This window comes from Pteronotus mesoamericanus, unplaced genomic scaffold (assembly GCF_021234165.1).
Source record: "Pteronotus mesoamericanus isolate MK-2021 breed Mesoamerican mustached bat unplaced genomic scaffold, CSHL_Meso_final contig_73, whole genome shotgun sequence".
NCBI lineage: Eukaryota > Metazoa > Chordata > Mammalia > Chiroptera > Mormoopidae > Pteronotus > Pteronotus mesoamericanus.
The window spans coordinates 13,846,488-13,865,658 of record NW_026555245.1 but is presented as its reverse complement, the minus strand read 5'-3'; the positions used below and the strand labels follow the sequence as shown (position 1 = coordinate 13,865,658).

Sequence of the window (19,171 nt, the reverse complement as noted above, 5' to 3'; positions counted from 1 at the left end):
AGTTTAAAGGACAAAGAAAACAGGCAGATGCAAACTCCAGGTGTGCAGACTAAAGAAAGGTGGAGGGGCTTGGGAAACGGAGAACAAAAACACATTTAATGACCAATTCAAGGTACAGGGCTGGAATCGCGACTACTTCAGCTCCTTCCTTCTTTTCCCGCCCCCTAGCTGGGTGACAGCCACCGGACTGAAACAACTGCAACGTAAGCGGTGATTTGAGAGAAAGACCACACCCACGGGAGCGCGGAGCCAACTCCCGGGAGGCAAATCTTATTGGCATCGAGGAGGCAGGGAGCCAGCCCCTGGGCGCGGCCTGAAAGGGGGCAGGTGATCGCTCGGGAAAGCGGGGGCAGGACCAGGCCAGAGCTGCTGGTGCCCGCTTAGCAGCCACCCGCAGTCGCAGCAGCTCTCGCCGCGCCTCTCCATCCGGTGCGCCCTTCTTGGCCCGCGAACCCCGCGCTGCGCTCGGTCGCTGTTATGTGTGCCGCCCGGATGCCACCCTTGGCGCACATCTTCCGAGGGACGTTCGTCCACTCCACTTGGACCTGCCCCATGGAGGTGCTGCGGGATCACCTCCTCGGCGTGAGCGACAGCGGCAAAGTAAGCGGGCGCGGGGTTTGGTGCAGCCCGACGGGCGGGCGGACAGGTGAAGGGAGTCTCGCGCGGTGCCCTGCGAGCCCGGAGTTCGCTCCGTGCAGAGCGAGTGCCGCGGCTCCGGAGTTGAACTTGAGTGCTTGGCTGCTGGGGGACGCCGGGAGAATTCTGGCGTTAGGTTCCTGGGCTAGCCTGGGAGTAACGTGCTCCCAAAGGCCCGGAGTCCCAGAAGCCGGAAGCCTTTGGTTCGACAGCCGTCCAGGCTGTAGCAGGAGAGGTAGCGAGGCTACATACCCTCGCAAATCTTGAGAGATCATTAATAGACCAGAACCTTGTTTCATTCATTTTTGCATACGTGGCGCCTGGCACAGTGCTTGGCACAGGCTAGGCACTAGGAAAAAATATTGTGAAAGGAATAACAGAGGAAGGGAAATTTGATCAGTGTTATTTAGTCCTTTACACGCATAGAATAAGCAAAGTATTGATTTCATTCACGTGGTCATTCAACAGACAATATACTTACTAATAACAATTCAAACTAGACAGCTTGTAATGCTAGAAAGGATAGTCTGAGAGAAATTACCCACCCCACTCCCCCAACACACACCCATAGCCATTTGCTTCAAAGCAAGCAGCTCCATTTTAAGGTGCAAAATGTCTTCTACGAGCGTGTCTTCTACACTTCCTTTTCCAAAATCAGGATTTCTACAAATGACACAGATAACTTAATGTCTAATATTTACTCTTCCATACGGATCGGTGGTTACTCTGTCAGTACTGGCCTGGCCAGTTTGACAAGTGAAAGGCATTCATTCTTAGAGGAAGAAAATAAGAGATGGGAATGGGATATTTTTGAGCTTTTTCCTACCAGTTTGGCTAGCGAAAGAACAGGTATTGTGACTTGTCAGCTTGAAGCTACTATTGCTGACTAAAGATTCTTCAGAGTCAGTGACAGCTTTGATTTGTGACTCTTGCGTTTGGGGATAACTAAACCCTGTTTTCTTATGGTGCTTAAAAAAATATTCTCTGTGCATATTCAGGGAGCTTGCTATTGTGCTTCCAAGATAATCAAACTCTCAGAGCTCCCCCAAATGGGGAGACCCCCATAAACCCGAAGACTGATGGATCATTGCCTGTGTATTTGACCCCTGAAGTTTCAGGGGACCCTTAGGCTCAAGGCAAGTCCCAGGAAGCAAAGGAACAGAGACTGCTAAACTGGGGAAAGATCAGAGGTGTTTGCCTAACCACAAGGAGCTGTTCAACTTGGGATTCTTTTTAAAAATTAATTCCCCATATCCAAAATTTTAATTGGTAGGAGAGCAGCCAAGAGAGTAAGTTTGAGGACTGGCATTAACCAGTGGTGAGGAATAAGAAAAGGAAGTAATTTACCTAAAAAAAAAATTACTTTTGCTAGGTGTTGTACAGAAGAAGAATAAAAGAGTGTCCCAAATATGCAATTAGTAGTTGAGTCAGAAAGTCTATTCCTAACTGGAAAACATAGTGAAGTAACAAATTTAGGAAAAATGTCATTCCCCCACAAGATAAAATTAACTAGGAATTGAACACAAAGGTGAGTTAATCAAGTGGTTTCTATTTATGGTATAAAATGTCCTAATCACTGAACTGACAACTGTTTACTGCTCTGCTCCTGGGTGCAAAGCAGTTGATTTCTGTGTACAAAAGGAAGACATGTCATATGTAGCCCTCGTTTTGAAAGTGGGAGTGCCTTGCCTTTAGAGTTGCTGAGATAAATATCTTATTTACTTAAACATTTTCAAGATTCTAAACAGAAAATTATATCATCATGAAATAAATAAGTATGAGGAATCATTGAGATCTTTATATTTTTACTGAGCTCTGAAAGCTGTTCTCAAGCCTTGGGATGAATTAGAAATATCTTGGGTGCTTGTTAAAATGCTGGATTCAGAGCATCATCCTCAGAGAATTTGAACCTGTAGGCCTGGAGTGGGTCCTAGGAAGTACATTCCAATAAAGGTCCCAGGAAATTACAACATAGGTAGTGGGTGGATTATATTTTGGGTAACCACAGTATGTAGTTGTGTGATGGAACCAGTTGTGTGGGGTCTTGGGAGCTTAGTTCTCCACTTCAAGTTCAGGTCTGGGTAGCATCTCAGAGAGAGAGGACATAACTTCCTCTAACCTCCTCCCTCTCCCTTCTAGACCTCATCCCTTATTTCATGCAACTTTATGCTCAAAGGAAGGTAATGATTTACTACTTGTAAACCATTAATTAAAGCTCATTCAAAATAAGGTGAATTAAAATTAATTCTCTAGTCAGCATTATAGTATTGGGCATTTTGAATTCAGAGTTAGTTTTTCTTGTCTGGGAAGCTCCTTATTTCTCCTTCGATTTTAAATGATAACCTCACTGGCTGAAGCAACTTTGGTTGTAGGTCCTTGCTTTTCATCACCTTGAATATTTCATAATGCTTGCTTCTGGCCTGAAATATTTCTGTTGACTAATCAGATGCCAGTCTACTTGGTGCTCCCTTGTAGGTAATTACCTGCTCTTCTCTTGTGGCTTTTAGGACTCTGCCTTTAAGCCTTGTCATTTTGATTATGATGTGGCTCAGTGTAAGCCTCTTTGGGTCCAACTTGTTTGGGACTCTCTGAGCTTCCTGGACTTGTGTGACATTTTTCTTCACCAGATTAGGGACATTTTCAGTCCTTATTTCTTCAAGTAGGTTCCTGATCACATGTTCACTCTCTTCTCCTTCTGGTATTCCGATGATGAGGATGTTGTTATGTTTCATGTTGTCCAAAATGTTTCTTAAGTTCTCCTCATTTATAAAAAAATCTTTTTTCTTTTTGCTGCTCTGCCTGGATATTTTTTTCATACTTGTCTTACAAAACACTGATACTGTCCTCTGCTTCATCTAACCTACTGTTTATTCCTTCCAGTGTATTATTTATGTCAGATATTGCATTCTTTATTTTTTAATGGTCCTTTTTTATGGTTTTTATCTTTTTTTCATGCTATTGAGTGCATATGTTAATACCTTAATGTAGCACATGCCCAATAAATATCAGCAGTTATTATCAGCAGTGGAACTGGAGAGAAGTGGACAAAATTGGTAGCTATTTAGGTCAACTGGATTTGATAATGTTGGAAAGATGTCTGTGAATGTGTTAAATCATATGGTGGGTACAGATTGGCTGGTGATAGGAAAAGTGTGATGAAGGAAGCCAAAATTGAGCTGAACATTAAAGGATACATAGAACTTGGACATTCATAAATGGGTTAAATAGCTCTGGTGAAGGAAATGAATCAATATTCTTTAATTCCCCAAACTGCTGGCACCTGAGACTGCATCACCATCTCGCTTTGCCAGGAGTTCTCACAGTGTAAGTCACAAATTTTAGTGGTTCTGTATCATCCTTTCCTTCTGCTTGGCCAGGTAAAGACCCACCAAGCTCAGGACCTAAGAATATCCTGTGAAATTGAAGAGGGAATTTGGGCTAAGCTCTTTTTTCTGAGGCTGCCAAAGCAGAGATTTGCTTTCATTAGAAACATACGTTCATGCTCAAGTATCATGTCATTATCTTGTAAATTCGTATTTTCCAGAAAGCAATTGTTTTGTTCAAAATGCTAACAGCAGACACTGTTGGTTACCCACTCAATAGCTGTAACACTGGCTTCCTTTTTAACACATCTGAATTTGATCTTCCTGTAATATACTTGGCTCTGCAGATATATCATAGTGTAAATCAGTCTTGGTAATCATAATCCAATTTCCTGGATATTTCTTTTCTCAGCTTCCTGGTAGCTCAGGGTAGACAGTGATGACATTCTGACATGCAAGGAGTCAGCTTAAGGCTTCTGGGAAATACTTCTCTCCCTAATCAGTAGACACAGATGGGGGAAGAGAAGTCCTTTTTTTTGGATGCTGTCATGTGAGGAGTGGAGCTGATGCTGACACTGTTTGAGACAATAACGAAAAAATTAAGAGGATTTCAGAGGTACTAACTTAGTCCCTCTTTGAACATCATTGAATAGTTAACTCTCCCTGGAATTGCCTACTCCTTTCAGACTTCTTTTGAGAGGTAACATACAATGATATCTTGATTAACAACACTTCTGTTAATTGCAGCCCAGAGCACCTCTAAGGGTTACACTGCTTTTTCAAAGAATTATAGTGTTTTTCAAAGGAGTGCTAGCTGCCTTTTCTCTTCCCATTTCTGTCTTCTCCTTACTGGCCACAACTGTCAGTGTCTTTCGAGGCACCCACATCAGTGGTTAAATCCAGCCAATTTTCCTCTGGGATATCTTTTTGCATACCCCTTTCTGTTGTCACTGGCTCTGTCTAGCCATTCATTGTCTCTTGCCTAAAATATTACAGGAAACTCCTAATGGTTTTCTCTTCCCCATTCTAATGTCTCCCCCACATTATTGACAGTTTCTTTCTTGGAACATAGGTAGTATCATGTATCTCCTCTTTTGCAACCATGTGCAGCTCTCTATTGCCTCTAAGGTCCAAATGCCCCAGGAAGACATTCTAGGTATGACATTATTTGGGCCCAATCTGCTACTATAATAATTTCTCCTGCTCCATCCTTCTCTCTGAAAAATGAGAGTAGGATTTCCATGACTGGTTTTCACCATGAAGGATCTATAAGCCAAGGACTGTTGATCCATGCCTGTTTCTCACTCTTCCCAGCATGTCGTATTCTCTTATGCCTCCACTTTGTTGGTGTTGATTTCTCAGCTTGGAATAGTCCTCCCTTTTACTTTATTTTATTTTATTTTTTTAAACTAAATAATTTTTAGTTTTTTTTTGATTATGCTATTACAGTTGTCCCAATTTTTTCCCTTTGCCCCATCTGTGCAGTACCCATCTTCCTTCCAGCAATCTTCCTTTCTTAGTTCATGTCCATGTGTCGTGCAAATAAGTTCTTTGGCTTCTCCGTTTCCTATACTATTCTTAACATCCCCATGTCTATTTTGTACCTACAAATTATGCTTCTTAATTCCTGCATATTTCCCCCCATTATTCCCCTTTCCCCTCCCAGCTGATAACCCTCCAAATGATCTCCATAGCTATGATTCTGTTCCTGTTCTGGTTGTTTGCTTAGTTTGTTTTTGTTTCTGTTTTTTAGATTCAGTTGTTGATAGTTGTGAATTTGTTGTCATTTTAATGTTCATAGTTTTGATCTTTTTCTTTATAAGTACCTTTAAAATTTTATGTAGTAATGGCTTGGTGATGTTGAATCCTTTACCTTTATCTTATCTGGTAAACACTTTATCTGTCCTTCCATTCTAAAAGATAGGTTTTTTTAAAAAAATTAATTAATTTATTTTTTCAAATACATTAGTCTCTGCCTACTCCACACCACTTTCCCTTGCCCCCTCCCTCCCTTCCTTCCTCCCTCAACTCTTCTCCTTTAGTTTTGTCCATGAGTCCTTGCTATATGTTCCTTGACTTTCCCCTTCCTTTCTTTTCTCCCCCGCCCCAACCCTCCTTCCCTCTTGTCTCTGTTGGTTTCCTTTCCTTTCAGTGTTGCTGGTCTTATTTTCCTTGCATCTTTTTATTGTTGGTTAGGTTCCATTATAGGTGAGATCATATGGTATTTGTCTTTCGCCCCCTGGCTTATTTTGCTTAGCATAATGCTCTCGAGTTCCATCCATGCTGTCGCGAAGTTTAGTAGTTCTTTTTTTCTTTCTGCTGCGTACTATTCCATTGTGTAAATGTACCATAACTTTTTGATCCAATCATCTACTGATGGGTATTTAGGTTGCTTCCAACAGTTGGCTTTGTAAATTGTGCTGCTATGAACATTGGGGTGCATAGTTCTTTTGAATTGGCGTTTTGGGATTCTTAGGGTATAGTCCCAGCAGGGGAATCACTGGATCAAAAGGCAGTTCCATTTTCAGCTTTTTGAGGAAATTCCACACTGCTCTCCACAGTGGCAGCACCAGTCTGCATTCCCACCAACAGTGTGCTAGGGTTCCCTTTTCTCCACAGCCTCGCCAGCACCTGTTGTTTGTTGATCTGTTTATGATGGCCATTCTGACCGGTGTGAGGTGGTTCCTCATGTTGGTTTTGATCTGCATTTTTCTGATGGCTAGTGATGCTGAGCATCCTTTCAAATGTCTCTGGGCCCTCTGTGTCTCTTCCTTGGAAAGACATCTGCCCAGGTCCTTTGCCCATTTTTTGATTGGATCGTTTGTCTTCTTGGAGTGGAGTCGAGTGAGTTCTTTATATATCTTGGAGATCAAACATCTATCTGATGTATCATTAGCGAATATATTTTCCCATATGGTTGGCTCCCTTTTCATTTTGCTGATGTTTTCTTTCACTGTGCAGAAGCTTCTTATTTTGATGAGGTCCCACTTGTTTATTCTTTCCTTTATGTCCCTTGCTTTAGGAGACATATCGGTGAAAAATTGCTGTGTGGGATATCTGAGAGTTTCCTGCCAACGTTCTCCTCTAGGACTTTGATGGTGTTGCGACTTACATTTAAGTCTTTTATCCATCTTGAGTTTATTTTTGTGTATGGTATCAGCTGATGATCCAATTTCAATTTTTTGCATGTAGCCGTCCAGCTCTCCCAACACCATTTGTTGAAGAGGCTATTATTGCTCCACTTTATGCTTCTGCCCCCTTTGTCAAATATTAGATGCCCATAGAGACCTGGGCTTATTTCTGGGCTTTCTATTCTGTTCCACTGGTTTATGGATCTGTTCTTGTGCCAGTACCAGATTGTTTTGAGTACAGTGGCTTTGTATTATAGTTTGATGTCTGGTATGGTGATCCCTCCTACTTTGTTTTTCTTTCTCAAAATTGCTGAGGCTATTCGGGGTCGCTTATTGTTCCATATGAATTTTTGAAATGTCTGTTCTATTTCTGTGAAATATGTCATTGGTATCTTAATAGGGATTGCGTTGAATCTATAAATTGCTTTGGGTAGTATGGACATTTTGATGATATTAATTCTCCCAATTCATGAGCATGGTATATGCTTCCATTTATTTGTGTCTTCCTTAATTTCTTTCTTCAATGTTGTATAGTTTTCTGTTTACAGGTCTTTTACCTCTTTGGTTAAATTTATTCCTAGGTACTTTATTTTTCTTCTTACTATATCGAATGGTATTTTTTTCTCATTTCTTCTTCTATTTCATTGCCGGTGTACAAAAATGCCTTTGATTTCTGAATATTGACTTTGTATCCTGCTGTTTTGCCAAATTCACTTATTAGGTTGCGGAGTTTTTTGGTAGAGTCTACAGGGTTTTCTATGTACACTATCATGTCATCTGCAAACAATGATAGCTTTACTTCCTCCTTTCCTATTTGGATGCCTTTTATTTCTTTTTCTTGTCTCACCACTGTGGCTAGGATTTTCAATACGATGTTGAAAAGAAGAGGTGAAAGCGGACATCCTTGTCGTGTTCCTGATCTTAGTGGGAAAGCTTTTAGTTTTTGCCCGTTGAGTATGATGTTGGCTGTAGGTTTTTCATATATGGCCTTTATTATATTGAGGAATTCCCCATTTATTCCCATTTTTCTGAGTGTTTTGATCATAAATGGGTGCTGTACCTTATCAAATGCTTTTTCTGTGTCTACCGAGATGATCATGTGGTTTTTGTCTTTTCTTTTATTTATGTGATGTATCATGTTTATTGCCTTGTGTATATTGAACCATCCCTGCATGCCTGGGATTAATCCCACTTGATTGTAGTGGATAATCTTTTTAATGTATTGCTGGATGCGGTTTGCCAATATTTTGTTGAGGATTTTAGCATCTATGTTCATCAGCGAAATGGGCCTGTAGTTTTCTTTCTTTGTAGGGTCTTTATCTGGTTTTGGGATCAGGGTGATGCTGGCCTCATAGAAAGAGTCTGGGAGTCTTCCCTCCTCTTGGATTTTTTGGAATAGTCTGAGAAGGACAGGGGTTAGCTCTTCCTTAAATGTTTTGTAAAATTCTCCTGTGAAACCGTCCGGCCCTGGGCTTTTGTGTGCCGGGAATTTCTTGATTACTGCTTCAATTTCCCCAGCTGTTACTGGTCTGTTCAAGCTTTCTGTTTCTTCCTCCTTCAGTGTTGGAAGGTTATACTTTTCTAAAGATTTGTCCATTTCATCAAGATTTTCAAATTTCTTGGCATATAATTGTTCATAGTTTCTGACAATCCTTTGTATTTCTGTGGTATCAGTTGTTACTTCTCCTCTTTCATTTCTGATATTATTAATTTGGGTCCTCTCCCTTTTTTTCTTGATGAGTCTGCTTAAAGGCTTGTCAATTTTATTTATCTTTTCAAAGAACCAGCTTCTGGATTGGTTGATCCTCTGAATTGTTCTTTTTGTCTCTATGTCATTCAGTTCTGCTCTAATCTTGACTATTTCCTTCCTTCTACTTGCTCTGGGATTTATTTGTTGTTGTTTTTCCAGTTCTTGAAGTTGTAGGGTTAGGTCTTTTATTTGAAATGTTTCTATCTTTTTTAGGTAAGCTTGTATTGCTATGAACTTCCCTCTCAGGACCGCCTTTGCTGTGTCCCATAGGTTTTGGACTGTTGTGTGTTCATTTTCATTTGTTTCCAGAAATTTTTGGATTTCTTCTCTTATCTCATTATTGACCCATTCATTGTTTAATAGTCTACTGTTCAGTCTCCATGAGTTTGCAAGTTTTTGAAGTTTCTCTTTGGGGTTGATTTCCAGTTTCAAGCCCTTGTGGTCCAAGAAAAAGTTTGGTATTATTTCAATTTTCCTGAATTTGCTGAGTTTTGCTTTGTGTCCTATCATGTGGTCTATCTTTGAAAAACTTCCATGAGCATTTGAAAAGAATGTGTATTTTTCATCTTTGGGATGTAAGGTTCTATATATGTCAGCTAAGTCTATTTGATTCAGTGCATCACTCAGCTGCACAATATGTTTATTAATGTTTTGTTTGGAAGATCTGTCCATTTTTGACAGTGGGGTGTTGAAATCCCCTACTATTAGTGTGTTGCTGTCTATATATCTTTTTTTGAAGTCATCCAACAATTTCCTTATATACTTGGGTGCCCCTATATTGGGAGCATATAAGTTTACAATGTTTATGTCTTCTTGATAGATTCTTCCTTTAAGTATTATAAAGTGCCCCTCTGGGTCTCTTTTTATGGCCTTTGTTTCCTTTGGCATTTTAATTATGATGTGTTTTGGTATGGTTCTCTTTAAGTCCAACTTGTTTGGGACTCTCTGTGCTTCCTGGACTTGTATGTCTATTTCCTTCACCAAATTAGGGAAGTTTTCTTTCATTATCTTTTCAGGTAAGTTTTCAATTTCTTGCTCTTTCTCTTCTCCTTCTGGTACTCCTATTACTTGGATAATGATACATTTAAAGTTGTCCCAGAGATTCTTAAGCCTCTCCTCATTTTTTTTTTAATTCTTGTGTTTTCTTTCTGTTCTGGTTGAGTGTTTATTTCTTCCTTTTGTTCCAAATTGTTGATTTGAATCCCAGCTTCCTTTCCTTAACTGTTGGTTCCCTATATATTTTTCTTAATTTCACTTACTGTATCCTTCATTTCTTTCTTTATTTGTGGCCATATTCAGTGTGTTCTCTGAGCATCCTGATCACTAGTGCTTTGAGCTCTGTATTTGATAGGTTGCCTATCTCTGTTTCATTCAGTTATTTTTCTGGGATTTTGTTTTGTTTTTTCATTTGGGCCATATTTCTTTGCTTCCTCAATTTGGCAGCCTCCCTGTGTTTGTTTCTGTGTATTAGGTAGACCTGCTTTGACTCCCTGTCTTAGTAGTGTATCCTATGTATAAAAGGCACCTGTAAATTGTGTGGAGCAGAGCCTAAGTAATTGCCAGAGTGCGCAACCTGCTTCACTGCTTTGTGGCTCTGTGTTGGGGGAGGTGCTCAGAGAAGGGACAGTGCCACTGCCTGGTTTCTGGAGGCCTGTCTGGCACTTGCCCTGCTTCTGATCACCTCATTTACCTCCCATATATGATTGGTGCCTTTCCAGTTGCTGTGGTGGGGTTTGCATACATTCTAAGCCTGTGTAGGCCCTTTAAGTGGTGAAAATTTGGTAGTTTTTTCCACTGCCCAGTCCCCACTGGATTTTACAGCCAGAGGTAAGGGAGGGTTTATTTTCCTGGTGCTGGAACCCTGGGATGTGCAACTGGCCTGGGGCTGTGATCGCTCACTCCCAAGGTATCTCTTGGTTGTTAGACTTCCATACAGCTCAATTTTCCGGCAGTTCTGGGTGTTATTTGTTCTTGAGATTTGGTTGTAATTCTTTCTATGGTTGCATGAGGAAGCAAAATGTGTCTACTTATGCCTCCATATTGACCAGAAGTCAGTCCTCCCTTTTATATCCCCTTTTCTACTCCACATTTACAAAAATTAAATCCTGTTCTTCAAGGCCCACTTCTGATGTCCCTTTATTCCCAAAGGCTTCCCTGGCCATTATCCCCCAGTTAGAATAAATTACCCTTTGTTCTCCCATAAAATTTTGCATATATATCCAAACTGGTGGTTAAAAACATGGCTTCTAAAGTCAGAGTATGTAGATGCAAATCCCAACTCTGACACTTACTTGGACAAGTTTCCTAACGAAGCTGAGCCTCAGCATCCTCATTTATAAAATGTGGACATACATAGCACCCTGGAGAAGTTATGAGACAGATGAGATAATGTGTTTAAAGCACACTCAGATTCTTCTTATCCTGTTTTTTCTTTAGTACATAATCCCCTTGCTCTCATTGTGATTGTTGTAATATCTGCATATGAACCTTTTGTGACAGCATGGATGGACCTGGTGATTATTATGCTAACTGAAATAAGCCAGCCAAAGACAGACAAGTAACATATGATCTCACTTATATGTGGAATCTAATGAACAAAATAGAAACAGAGGCATAGATACATGGAACAGACTGACAGCTGTCAGTGGTGGAGGGACTAGATGAAAGAAGGTAAAGAGATTAGCCTAAAAATATATATGTATAACCCATGGACACAGACAACAGTGTGGTGATGGCCAAAAGGAAGAGGGGTGGGGGCAAAGGGTGAGGGAAAATGGGGACATTTGTAATAGTGTCAACAATAAAAATAAAATAAAATAAATGACATTATAAAAAATAGTAAATTACCTCAAAATGTTAGAACCTCAGATCATCTAATCTTACACCTCAAATAGGAGTATTTCCTCTGTACCACATATTTGTCCATCTTTTGTTTAAATGTCTTTAGTGACTAATATACCAGAAATGTATTTATCTACCCATTAGGGTGCTAATAATGTGATTTCTTTATTTCTAAAATTTTAAGAGCACCATTTTGAGCCATACCCATAAAGTAATTGGAAAGTCCCATATTAGTCACTTTGGGACTTCTCTTTCTTTTCTTTCTCCTCTACAAGATTCCCAGAGCCTTTTATGATCAAATTATTCATTCATTCCCAGCTATTGATTCAGTATTTGTTATGTCCCAGGTCCTATTCTTATCCTGGGGCTACATCTTGTTCTTTGGAGATAAGATAAAACTGCTATCTTCATGGAAATTTCAGTTTTGAAAAGGGATCTTTAATTTGTGCAGTTCTTAAATAAAGATAACTCTTACCTCTAAGTCCACGGTAACCATGGCTGCCCTGTCCTTTGTGGCTGCATGATGCTGCCCTTGAGTGCTGAGCCTAACCATATGTCTGCCTTTACCACTGTATTCTGTCCAGGCTGGATATGGCCTTCACCAAGGATAGCTCAGGAGCAGCTCTGCACCATTATGCTCGGCTTGTTCGACAACTAATATGGACTACTGTGGTCACACTGGTGTTAATATTTAGCTTCCTCTCCAGAGAACAATGTCTTATTCTTTCCTAGTGCATCCAAGTTACTAAGAGAACAAAGTACAAGATAAATTCTCAACTGGTCATTCAACACAATGGCAACTTTTTAAAGAGTTCCATAGAATATTTAAATTATGATTTAAGAAGTTTGATCAGTTAAAATATTAGTAGCACATCTCTTATATTAAACAGTTGTGCATTAGATATTATAACATGAATAAAAAGGAAATAAATTTTGAGTATAAGTCATCTTCTTACACTGCATTTGACATTTTGCCTAATGACACTGGATTATAAACTTGTAGACCAGAGGCACATTGATGGTGATATTGGTCATATTAACAGCTGTAATAATGAACATTTATTGAACACTTGTTACTTGCTGGGTCCTGTGCTGAGTGCTTTGCAAAGCACAGTTCTCCTGACTGCTTTATAAAATGAAACGGTTCTTATTTTGTAGACAAGAAAACTGAGGTTCAGAATGTTAATCTTAACTCTGAAATTAATATCTGATGACTATACATCAAATGAATTTTCTTTCACTTAAAACATTTATGTAGCTCTTTGTTTTCAGATAGTCAAATAATCAAGTTACAATAGCTTCCATTACTTAAATTGTTAATACGGATTCAATTCCTAAGATTAAAGATAAAGACAGGTTCATCTCTTTTGATACATTTTCTAAATTTGAGCAATGAATGTTGATATTCTCCCAGAAGATCTTATTTCAGCATGACTTTGAATTGTTTCCTACCTTCTTAAAAGCTGCAACTTTTTCTTTGTGAAAACGTTGTTTAGTTGACTATGTAACACATTAACTTACTAACTCTAAAGGATAAATTATTTTAACTTTAAATTTAACTTCTCTTTTTAACTTTCACAGCATGTTTATTGCTATCAAAATATGTATGATGTTGATTTCTTTTTTTAATGTTTTATTGGTTATGCTATTACCGTTGTTGCATTTTTCCCCCTTCTCCCACCTCCTCTCAGCCCATCCCCCACTGAGATCTGTTTTTCAGACCCTTTTGACTGTTGAAGTTGGTGCTTCTGCATGTGAAATGATAATTTTCCCCCATGAATTAGTAATTTATTCACTGCTATTTCCAGCCATTTCCCAGTGAATACCTATCAAGTCTTCCAGGCATGGCCCTCCTGAGGTTGGTATCACCTGGGTGGGACCTGTCTCTGCAGTCACAGTGCCCTTTCTTTTCTCAGCCTGCTTTTTAGGTTTTTAAACCTATTTTGACCGTGATCCTTCCTCAGTGAACCCCACCTGAAAATCCAAACTTGTTGACAAGCTATTGATTGATGAGTTTAAAAACAAAACCTTTCAAAGATAAAGCAATTACAAGGTAACTCTAATTTAAAGTGAGTTCTTCTAGGCTTACATGTGATGTAGGAATTTTAAAATCCTGAGGTTCTCAAACAACTTAAACTGACAGAAAAAGTATACGGTATGGCCATTCAGCCCCCTCTGTGCACATAAAAACATGTTTCTGGAAGGCCACATTAAAATTAAAAACCTAAATAACACTTAAGGTTTGGGGATGTGGAGAAGAATTTTTACCTTTCACTTTATAACTTAGATTGTATTGTGACAGCTGCATATCAGTGTGCATTAAAAAAAGTTATCAAACTTCAGACTTCCAGCCAAGATGGAGGCATAGGTTGATACACTTTGCCTCCTCACACAACCAAAAAAAGGACAACGACAAATTTAAAAACAAAAAAGAACCAGAACTGCCAGAAAATCAAACTGTATGGAAGCCTGGCAACCAGGAGCTAAAGAGGAAACATTCATCCAGACCGGTAAGAAGGGTGGAGACAGGCAGCCAGGGTAGAGAGGACACATGGCAAGGCAGTGGCAGGAGGACCGGGATACACTGAGAGGAACAGCTGGAGTGCGAGACAGACCATGAATCCAGGGTTCCAATGAGGGAAAAGAAAGCCTCAAAACCTCTGGCTGTGAAAATCTGTGGGGGGTGGGGCAGTGGGAGAAACTCCTAGTCTCATGGGAGAGTCCGTTGGAGAGACCCTCAGGCTCCTAGAATGTACACAGACCCACCCACCCAGGAATCAGCAAGAGAAGGGCCCAATTTGCTTGTAGGTAGTAGGGGAAGTGACTGAAAGTGAGACCAGAGCTGAGCAAGCAGCACTGTTCCCTCTTGGTCCCCTCCCCCACATACAGCAGGACAACGCAGCAACCTGGGTTGCCCCACCCTCGTGAATAGCTAGGGCTCCACACCTTCCAACATCACAGGTGCACTGACAAAGAGAAATATGGCCCAAATGAAAGAACAGATCAAAACTCCAAAAATAGAATTAAGTGATGAAGAGATAGTTAACCTACCAGATACACAATTCAAAACGCTGATAATCAGGATGCTCATAGAAATGGTTGGGTATAGTCGCAAAATGGAGGGAAAAGTGAAGGCTATGCGAAGTGAAATAAAGAAAAATAGACAGGGAACCAACAGTAAAGGGAAAGAAACCAGGACTCAAATCAATGATTGGGAACAGAAGGAAAAGATAAACATTCAACCAGAACAGAATGAAGAAACAAGAATTCGAAAAAATGAAGAGAGAGTCTTAGGAACCTCTGGAACAACTTTGAACACTCCAACATCCAAACCATAGGGATGTCAGAGGGAGAAGAGGGAGAGCAAGAAATTGAAAACTGATTTGAAAAAATAATGGAGAACTTCCCCAATCTGGCCAAGGAAATAGACTTCCAGGAGATCCAGGAAGCTCAGAGAGTCCCAAAGAAGTTGGACCCAAGGAAGCACACACCAAGGAACATCATAATTACATTACCCAAGATTAAAGATAAGGAGAGTATCTTAAAAGTAGCAAGAGAAAAGGAGACCGTTACCTACAAAGGAGTTCCATAAGTCTATCAGCTGATTTCTCCAAAGAAACCTTACAGACAAGAAGGGGCTGGAAAGAAGTATTCAAAGTCATGAAAGGTAAGGACCTACGTCCAAGATTGCTCTATCCAGCAAAGCTATCATTTAGAATGGAAAGGCAGATAAAGTGCTTCCCAGAGAAGGTCAAGCTAAAGGATTTCATCATCATCAAGCCCATATTATATGAAATGTTAAAAGAGCTTGTCTAAGAAAAGGAAGACGATCAAAAACTATGAACAGTAAAATGACAAACTCACAGCTATCAAAAACCGAACCTTAGCAAAAACAAAAACAAACTAAGCAAGTAACTGGAACAGGAACAGAATTACAGAAATGGAGCTCAGAGGGGAGAGGGAAGAAAGAGAATCGGGGAATAAGAAGGGAATAAGAAGCATAAATAGTAGGTACAAAATAGACAGGTGGTGGTTAAGAATAGTATAGGAATTGGAGAAGCCAGAGAACTTATATGTACAACCCATGGACATGAACTAAGAGGAGAGGGGGAGAAGTTAGTGGTAGGGTAGGTGCAGTGTGGAGGGGAATAAAAGGGGAGAAAAACTTGGGACAACTGTAATAACATAATCAATAAAACAAATATATAAAAAGTTATCAAAATTGGTGAATTTTTGTGTAATAATTTTAATGTTGAAGATGGAAGAAAATAAGCAAACTTTTCAGCATATTATGCCTTATTATTTCAAGAAAGGTCAAATGCAACTGAAACACAAAAAATGATTTGTACAGTGTATGAAGGTCTGTGACTGATAAAACATGTCAAAAGTGGTTTGCAAAGTTTTGTGCTGGAGATTTCTCTCTGGGCAATGCTCCACGGTTGGTAGAACCAGTCGAAATTGATAGCGATCAAATTGAGACAGTAATTGAGAACGATCAACATTCTACCATGTGGGAGATAGCTGACATATTCAAAACATCCAAATCAATAAAGTTATTGGTGAAAATGAAATATGTGTCTTTTATTTTACAGAAAAAAACCATACGGACTTTTTGGCCAACCCATAATTTGTTCTGAGCCTCGAGGTTTAATGGAAGTTGACTAGGCAGAGAAAGATAGGGGAAAGGCTGTGCAAAGACCCAGCAACAAGGAGGAATTGGGAACAGGTGTAGGATATTGCAGAAGATGGAGGAGGAGAGGCTTACAGAAATACCAGAGAGCTAAATGATGGCCACATCAGCGTCTTTATAGGCCTTTCCCTTTATCCTAAGGACAATGGGAAGCCGGTGAAGGATGTTTGACAGATTGGACTTGCATTATTTTAAAAAAACAACAAAATAGTTGCCGAGTAGAGAACAGACTGGAGAAGGACAAGAGTAGTTGCTGGAGGAAATTAGTTAGAGGGTAATGGTGGAGGACTACTGAAGGGTAAGCAGGGTGTGGTGGAGCTGGAGAGAAGTGGGTACATCTGCAAGACAACAGGGAGGTGAAAATCAGTGGGGTTTGGTGAGCAGGTGGATGTGGCGGGAGAGGGACAATCTTCCCTTAGGTATTGGGGCTTACACAACTGAATGGTTGTGGTGGCCATCGCTGAGTTAGAGAACAGAGGAAGAGGTCCACACAGGTAGGGAAGACCCAGAGGTCTGCTTTGGCCATAGCGAGTTGAGGTGACCTGGTTATATACACATGGGGATGTCACATTGGTGTTAGCTTGCATGTCTGGAGCTCAGAGGCGATGTCTGAGAGGGAGAGAAAAATGTGGAGTAAGAGTTGAGAAGAGAACAGGAACTAGATTAACTCCAGTGGTTGAACTTGTAGTAGAAAAGGATGAGTATGATGAGACAGGAAGCCCAAAGGTCAGAGGAGGGTGGTGTCCCAGGAGGCAAAGGTTGGGGATGCTTCAAGACGGAGGGAGTAGAACAGATGTCACATGTTACTGAGGAGTAAAAGTAAGAGAAATAATACTGGAAAAATGTCCAATGGATTTAGAAAACTTGAGATTATTGTTACTGTTAGGAAGACTTACATTGGTGAGACAGGGGGCGATTAGCTTGGTTTGAGTTTTGGAAGGGAAGGAAGATAAGGATATGCAGAGAGAGACCACTAACAACTCTTTTGACATAATAAATATGTAATAGTTTTATTTATCATATGAATAATAATATGCCTTCAAGAGTAATAAAATGCAAGTAAGTTACTTATATTTTATTTACCCAATTAAGTTATTGAGGACTTTAATACAAATGTTTGCACTGGTAAAAGTTATTTAAGCATGTTGGCATTGCCCGTTTGCAAATATTTGAGGAAGCCAAAGCATTGGCAACCTAGATGTGCCACAATTAGAATTAGTTGCAGCCTTCTTAAAAATCATTTTATACCTTATTTCAGAAGTATAATTTAGCATCTCAGTGCACTGGAAATCTTGGTATTTAGTCAGAGTGAAACTCTTTTCATTTCATTAAGATCAAACAGGAAAGACGTAGTTTTTCAATAAATTTGAGACTGTTTTGTAATTAAAACAAATAAAACCAGGTAAGATAATAGAACCAGATATTTTCTGTATTCACAAATACAGTTTGGTTCTAGGGAATTATTTTTGGGCATCTGCCTTCTCTGAGGGATTTGAGAAAACCTCACCCCTCCCTCCTTGCTAGAAAAGCAACGTGTAAATGACTCACATTCAGAATAAAAGCACACCTCTTATATGTATGAATGGAGGCTTGTACAATCATCCTTTTTTTCTTTCTCTGTCTAGACAATCAAGTAGAAAGATTAAAAACAAGAAGACTAATTCTAGATATGGAACTAGAATAAATCTATAAGTGTAATTTAGACATGATTGGATACATCAAAAATGCCAAATCACTGGATAGAGTGAGAAGACAGTAAGAAGGTGTGGAAAGCAAATGATGTGACAATTATGGCAATAGAACCACATACTGCTTTACATTTTTTCATGTCTTTGGGCTTCTGATCTTTTTGTTCACATCCTGAATAATCTTACCCCTTATTCACCCAGATATATACCTTATCCATCACCTCCTCCAAAAAAAAGGCCAACCCGACTTCTCTAGTCCTCATTAGAAATGTTCTTCCTTCTCTGGGTTTTCCCAGCTCAGTCTATAATACCAATTTGCCTTTAGAAACATGTGACCATGCATTGCTCTCAATTTCCTACATACATGTAAATTTTATTTCCTCAGCTGGAAAATAAACTCTTGAAAGGTGAGGATTATTTCTTATATATTTATCTGAATTCTTAGGAGTTTGATGACATATGATGTCCATTGAAACAGTATGTACTGCCTTGAGTTGTTAACAGTCAAAGTGCATTATTAAACATGACAAGAGGTAGACCAAGAAGCATGGTTTTTTTTTTCACACTTAACTAACTATCTGTTTTATGGAAACAGTTGAAGGAAAGTGTAGACATTCTGAGTTTCTTCAGCTCGCATCTGCTAGATTGAGGGTACTTTTCTACATAACCACAATACCATTATGACACTTTAGAAAATTGACAATAATTTCCCAATGTCCTCTAAGGAGCCAGATTTTCTCAATTATCCTTAACATGTTTTTTTTTTTAGTTTAAAATAAAAGACCCAAACAAACAGAATCCAATCAAGGTTCGTAAATTTGTTGTTATGCTTCTTTTGTCTTTTTAAATTTAGAGGTCCCTGCTTTTAGAATGTGTATGTTCCCAAGAGGCATATTTTAAGCAAGCTCCTGTCAATCCTGGTGGTTTCCCCTCCCAGCCTCTGTATGCAATGATTTGATTGGTGTGCCTCCTGTCACAGGCCCTTGGCACACACAGGTGTAACTTTAGCAGATGACCCTGGAATATACTTGGAGTTTTGCAGACGTGGATGTTGGGATCCTGCCCACGGGTGTGCTGGTCAGTGTCACTCAACCAGCCAGCAAGCTCGGCTG

At 39.7% G+C, this 19,171-nt stretch overlaps 1 protein-coding gene across 1 annotated transcript in view; it reads left to right on the top strand.

The window, feature by feature from the left end:
- The first annotated feature begins 368 nt into the window (after positions 1-368).
- Positions 369-19,171, top strand: part of GDA (guanine deaminase) — a 78,773-nt gene continuing 59,970 nt past the window's right edge. Inside the window, exon 1 of the mRNA XM_054583023.1 lies at positions 369-600. Within this exon, the coding sequence (XP_054438998.1) occupies positions 478-600 (123 nt within the window). The 5' untranslated portion in view covers positions 369-477. The remainder of the gene's footprint in view (positions 601-19,171) is intronic.